Below are 6,825 nucleotides of genomic sequence, written 5' to 3' on the forward strand. Positions count from 1 at the left end.
GCAGCACATTAGTCTTCACTAGAAGGGATTCAACTTCTCTTGAGTTTTTGCTCAACATCCAAATCCCTTACAGTGTCTGCTTCATGCCCACTGCGCTCTTTAAGACCTCTTCATTGATGTGCTTACCCTATCTTATCATCATTTATTGCATGGCCGCTTATAAACACAGAAATCTCGACATCTCAGGCAACAGTGCCCTCTACAGGTCAAGGGTAAAATCTCATATGGCGCATATGCCTGAGCATGGAAGTGTCACGGATCAGTAAAGGTCTCGGCCTTTTGATCTTTTTCATCATTGGTCAATTCCATGATTTATCTAGCATTATCACATCAAATATAACAGCTTCTGATTGTCTGATCTAATATAAACTCCCAGCCTTTCTGGAAAGACACAGTGTAAACCGAGGAAAGAGGAAATAATCTGTTATTGGAACTCTCTCAGGGTTTTTCCAACTGATTGCTTTGACTAAATCAGATTTGTCTCTTTATCATGGTCTTTCTTCCCATCTTCTGACACTGATATAATCACAGGGCACATTTTAAGGAGATCAAAGCCCAGGATCAAATCAGGATGCTGCTGCTTTAGCTTAGAGCTCTACCAGGAAATCCCTGTTGCTAGATGAAGAGTAATGCAGCCTTTATTCTTCAGATTAACGAGAGGTACTGCCATGTTTCTGATTCTGCTATAGTATACAGCCTAAGGATCTTGCAGTACTCTTTTAAACTTTGTTAATTGCCTATCCAACTGCTGGCAGAAGCAGTTTAAAGCCCCTGAGTTATATGTCATGAAAAAGGACACACACACACACAGTTATGTCTTTACATGTGTGTTATTTTGTGTGGGTGTTTGTGTGCTGCTGTGCATGCTGGCCCACCACAAGGGGGGATGACAGCTCTGCTGTTGCTCTAGCTGTCTTGCTGTTAAGAATTATTTCACATTGCTACACTGACAACTGTCTGTTTTCTTTGTTGGAGGTGACAGATTCTCTGAAAAGGCATGGTATGTTGTTAGCAAGCTGAAAGTGTAAGTTAAGGAGTCATATTTTTTGTGTTAATTGCCAAACTCCTGTTCTCCTTATAGTAGGTGTACTATAAGGAGTACCACTCTCTTTATAGTAGTAGTGGGAATACAGAGCTCCTCTTTCTTTCATTCTGCTGGCTGAAACAGGGCTACTGATGGAGAGTGGGCACAGATCAGTTCTGGACAGTGAGCATCCTCCTGCCATCTGCACACACACTTCCCTTGGCATGATCATTCTATAACTTACCTAATGATTGTGTTTTTTTCCAATACATCTGCTTATGTACCCTAATTTACCCGCCTTTTCTCTTAATACTCTTCATCTCTTCACTTTTCCATTGACAAAGCCAATATCTTCTGCCTTGTTACTGAGGATTATAATCAGTTTTGTGGCATGTCTCCACTTTAGGGTGATCAGCAGAGCTCCAGGGCTCAAGCTGGTGGTTGAAACTCTGATGTCATCCCTTAAACCAATTGGAAACATTGTGGTCATCTGCTGCGCCTTCTTCATCATTTTCGGCATCTTGGGGGTTCAGGTGAATTAAAGTTCTTGTACTATAATGTTTTTATATTATGTACAACATACAATATATGGTGTGATCATTGTCATATGTGCATGCCTATCAACATCAAATGCTGTATATTGTATATTGTGTAAGCCAACAGCTTTTGAGCCACAAGGCTGGCTTGGGTACCATGCCATACATCACTGGAGTAAATTATGCCTGTATCATAAAGGCCTAGAGTCATAAATTCCAAGGCCCCGGTGGGGTTACTCTACAAGATCCTGTCTGAAGGATCATTATACTGACAAAAGAGGTATATGAGAAGAACATATGGCTAGGGCCATGCCCAGAGGTACCTGGGACCCAGAATCCAGCCCTCTCTATGCTAGTATTGACTTTTATGAAATATTTTATCATTCCACAACTTTCCAAGCTAATGGCGAAGTCCTACAGCTATTTTTCCATGACTCTCTGTATGTACTCCTGCATGTAATATTAGAGGTATATGACTTTTCTGTTTTCTTTTGTTTTTTCTCTAATATAATGGAGGGTAAACCAGTCAATGACCAGATTCACCTTTATTAAAAGTCAGTCTTGTTCTTCTAGTTGACATGTTAGCCATGTTGAACCAATGACATGTCCTTTAAATAGGCATCAATGTGCTCCTATAGTGATCTGTAACACATTTTTAATAATGACTCATGGGAAAGCCATGGTGCAATGTGTAATGTGTAATTTCCTGCTAATGAGATTGGTCCTCAGTGTAAAGCGTCTTAAGATGTAAATGACTCTTGAATGTGTAGACTCGTTCTTTCTCTCTGAACAGCTGTTCAAGGGAAAGTTCTACGTGTGCCAGGGGGAGGATACAAGGAATATAACAAATAAATCTGACTGCCTTCTTGCTAAATACAAGTGGGTTAGGCACAAGTACAATTTCGACAACCTGGGACAGGTAAGCACTTAGCCAAGCCCTCTTTAAGCTTAGTAATTCACCCTGTTTTCAACGAACATTTTGTGTTGTGCTTTTTTAGACAAGTGCGATAACTGCACTCTCTTTGCTTTGTGTTTTTTTTCCAGGCTCTGATGTCTCTTTTTGTACTGGCCTCTAAGGATGGCTGGGTGGACATTATGTATGATGGACTGGATGCTGTAGGGGTTGATCAGCAGGTACCTGCCAAGCACACAAACACTTTCATCTAATGATGTCACATTTTCCATTTGAGAATTCTGAAACTGTCTTTTATTTTTTTTTCATTAGTACTCTCAGTTCTCTAAATTTGTTTTTTTCTCTTGTCTGATAAAATGACAGCTGACTTATTGCTGGTATAGCAGGAGCCAAAGCATCCATGTACTGTATAGGAATTGGGATTTTTTAATATGAATATTGTACTTCAGTAACAGTTACCTTTGTAAATGCATGATTACTGTGATTACAGGCAGACACATTAATATCTCACTCAAGTTCATGCTTTCATACTCCTTCTTCCTATTGTGTTGTTATGTATCATTACTGTGTTAATTCCTTTTATTAATCTGTGTGTTTCAGCCTATGATGAATCACAACCCCTGGATGCTGCTCTATTTCATCTCTTTCCTGTTGATCGTGGCTTTTTTTGTGCTCAATATGTTTGTGGGTGTGGTGGTGGAGAACTTCCACAAGTGTCGGCGGCACCAGGAAGCTGAAGAGGCCAAGCGGCGCGAGGAGAAACGCCTGAAAAGGATGGAGAAAAAGAGAAGGAGTAAGGAGAAGGAGCTGGCTGGTCGGTAGTCTTTCCACATCTTTCTGAGTCCTGCTTGGCCGTTAGATTCGACGCTAAATTCCACGCTAGTGCTAATCAGAATGACCGGCGTGCAATGAATGAAATGCCCGGGTCGGCGCGTAGCTAGGACAATCCCCCTTGCAGCCTGATCCCCTCTGCCTGGGAACGTAGCTCAAGCATGTCCCATGGCCTGCATGCCAGCCTGAATCCTGACAGAGAGCAGGGTGTGTGGTATATTCCTGTCCCAGGGGTCTGCCAAGTCTGCTCTTCCCATGCATGCAGGGCAGTGGTAAACAACATTCTTTAGTTTTGCAATGTTTGGCGAAACAGTTGGCTAGGTCCTACATCACAAGTTCACAATTTCTGTGTTTATGTTTTTTTAGTCAACTGCCTACTATTTTCAGCACTAAGACCCCCTGAGCGTGATGATGGAGGTTTGGCAGCATATTGTTCGACAAAATGATAGCAGACAGTTTGTACCCTTGAGAAATACAGATGAAAATATACCCAGTGGCAGGTGACGAGTAACTGAAAAGTAGTGGAACCACTACACAAGTCACACAAACACACACAAGCACAGAGAAATATTAGTTCAGGACTAGCTGCTGCCAGTCTTGTTCTGTTTCTTCTTCATGACTACTGCAGGATCTGCTTAAATTCATAAATATCTCAATTTGATTTATGTGTTTCTTTATTTAAGTGGTTTAGTGGTTTATTCATGTTGCTTAAATAAGGGTTATTACCTCATTTTCACTCCTCCTTGAGAGCTTCAATTTCTTTTTTCTCTTTTTGCTGCGAACATCCTTTTTCATTTCAAGCATTAGCTTAATGTGAACTACAAAGTGAGCTTTTGTCTTACTCAATCAGTCTGTTGGTGTTTTTCTGGTGGTTTAGCTTGTTTTTTGATTGGAATTTTTTATAGTTGTACAGTATAGTGTTCCAAAATTGATGCTGTAGTTTGACTACAGTGAACATTGACTGAAAACTTCATTTGTGTAGACATCAAAAGATGAAAACTAAAAAGACCCCTCTATTGTAATAACTTTAAAGAAGCAAAAACAGTCAAGCTACTGATAACTAGAGTTGGACTCAGAATAATTGGAAATAGCTACAAACAAGGCTGTTTCACCAGCACATTCTCACTGAACATCCACTCTCCTTTTTTCTACTTATACATCAGCTCCTTCAGCAGGCTTCCCAGGCCTCGCCTGATTAACATGGTCTCATTCTTTTAGATATAATGCTGACGGGTGTCAGTTGGTCCAGTCCTGAGAGCGGAGTGACAGGTACAGAGTATTTCTGGCATGTCTGTGTGTTCACCGTGGTGGTGTTTAAGGGGCTTTGGCTATAGGGCTGTATGAGGGAGGGCACCTTCACTAGTTCAAGGCCTCACCTCATCTAAGCCTGTGAGAATCGTCTGTGGACATGTGTGTGTGTAATTTATCCACAACTCATCAACTGTCCACCAGCATCACCGGCTCCTAGCAGCTAAACCTCACGCTCACACTGGGGAGACAGACAGATAGAGTGAGAGAGACAGACAGAGGTGAGAAAACAAAGGAGAATCTCTACCTAATATCAATAGCACTCTGTGAACTAATACACACTATAATGTAGCTTTTATCTACGTATGTGTAACTGAATACAGGAATTATCTCAGACTATAACCATAATGGCTTGACGGTAATAATCACGCATCAGTCTGCAGTAAGTGCTAGATATAAATGAAATGTTAGACTATGCTCTTGCTTTTGCCCCCATTGTGAAGCATTGTGTCTGACTGTGAGGGGAAGAGTTACACCGTAAACGTCCAGCATTATGTAATTTGTCTGCCTCTGATATATCTGTTTTGGGTGTCATTGCTTAGTGCTCGCTTTGTATTGTGATGTAACCCGTTTCCACCAGTTATCACTATTTTCACGATTCTAGTGACACAGTGAGTTGTTCTAACAACACACACCACACCACTCATTGTTGTTCGGTTGTACAGAGATTGCATGATTGTGTGACAAATCATCTATTTATGTGATGTACGTGCTTCAATCAGTAATGTCAATGGTAACAACTTATGATGTGCTGCTCAACCATCACTGCATCAATTCTAGAAGAAAGCAGTAGTTTGCTATACTGACTCGTCAATTAGAACAAGCAGTATTTGACTTTTTATATTGCTGGCTGAGAATGCGACCTTCTCCACTCCCTTTCAATTTAAAGTGGTTGCATATATAAAGTGAGAACTTATTGTGAATAATTAACATAAAGTTAAGGCAATTGGCACTACCTTAGTAAGGCTCTTCATACAAATTACTTAGTAGCACTTTATTTTACAGTGTTTTAACTATGTACTATTTAATATTTAAATATCTCAATTACCAGTTATAGGTACATATACGTGGTTGGTGCTACAATGCAATATTGACCTTATAATATCAGACCTTAATGGTTGATAATGTAAGTACATGATAACAAATGTGAAAAAATACCAGAAAAACAGCACTGTGTGATGCTAAGATGCATATCTGGACATGATTTCCTAACATAATGTTGAAAATTATGTAATGTTGCAATTATTATTACACATCTGGTGCTACGTGCTCCAACCTACTCTGTTCACTCTTATACCAGTTTGGTACTACTTACCTCCATGAAATTACTTCTTAGCAATAAGTACCTGTTATTTTTGACATTAGTTGTACTTACATATTCAACTTGCAACGTATGCAAAATGTGTTACTTGTAAGTATTACTACATTTTCAAATATTCCTTTATACCTATACAGGTGTTTGATTGTTGTTATATAATTACTGCTTTGTTTCACCGAGAACTGATGTAAAAGTACTGACTCAGTTTTCACATAAGTCACTCTTACAACCTAATATTCAAAGTATGTTCTAGAGGATATAGTTACCAACTCGTCACTGTTGTGTATTTGTTAAGTGTTTCGGAAGTGTTTCAGAAATCCCAGCTAAGTCATTTAAAAAAAAAAAAAAAAACCTTTATGGACTGACCTGATTTTTACATGTAGTGATTTATGCATTGTTGGGAATAGACCTATCAGAGATTTGTATAGAATGTTGCTTGTGATGTTGATTTATATCGATTTAATGACTATGAAAGAGCAACAGTGTGCTAATATTTTTGCAGCTTCACAAATTCTGCACCACCTGAAAGAAAGGATCTCTGAAGGTGCTGAAAATCCACTAGCTAGCTCACCTTCTACTTCTTCAGTTGCAACTAAAAGTACAAAAAAAGTAATAATAATAATAATTTAGCAACTTTAGAAAGTTTTTTTTTTTTTTATCAAAAAACTCTTTGTCCTCTTGTGAGTGCTGCTTTCAAACCAGTTCTATGATGAGCAGCCCACACATCTTTACAAAATACACATTTTGAATACACAAGTGTGTATCCAAGCTCCAAATGCAAGTCAAGTAAAACACATGCTGCCAAAACTAAGCTTGTAGAGTGATGCTAGTGAAGATCAACTAAAATATTTGTGGGCATTTCAATTGAGGTCTCTTAGTATATTACAATAATCAA

General features: G+C 39.2%; 1 protein-coding gene across 13 annotated transcripts in view; it reads left to right on the plus strand.

The window, feature by feature from the left end:
- Positions 1 to 6,825, plus strand: part of cacna1g (calcium channel, voltage-dependent, T type, alpha 1G subunit) — a 177,541-nt gene that overhangs the window by 138,755 nt on the left and 31,961 nt on the right. For 8 of the 13 annotated variants that reach the window (XM_053238658.1, XM_053238666.1, XM_053238667.1 and 5 more), the window contains 5 exons: positions 1,431 to 1,557; positions 2,354 to 2,479; positions 2,605 to 2,694; positions 3,074 to 3,266; positions 4,523 to 4,573. In XM_053238658.1, coding sequence (XP_053094633.1) covers positions 1,431 to 1,557; positions 2,354 to 2,479; positions 2,605 to 2,694; positions 3,074 to 3,266; positions 4,523 to 4,573 — 587 coding nt within the window. Of the gene's footprint in view, positions 1 to 1,430; positions 1,558 to 2,353; positions 2,480 to 2,604; positions 2,695 to 3,073; positions 3,288 to 4,522; positions 4,574 to 6,825 lie in introns of all 13 variants that reach the window. The other 5 variants (XM_053238660.1, XM_053238664.1, XM_053238665.1 and 2 more) reach the window with 2 other exon arrangements.

The sequence above is a fragment of the Pangasianodon hypophthalmus genome, chromosome 12 (assembly GCF_027358585.1).
Source record: "Pangasianodon hypophthalmus isolate fPanHyp1 chromosome 12, fPanHyp1.pri, whole genome shotgun sequence".
In the NCBI taxonomy this organism is placed as follows: domain Eukaryota; kingdom Metazoa; phylum Chordata; class Actinopteri; order Siluriformes; family Pangasiidae; genus Pangasianodon; species Pangasianodon hypophthalmus.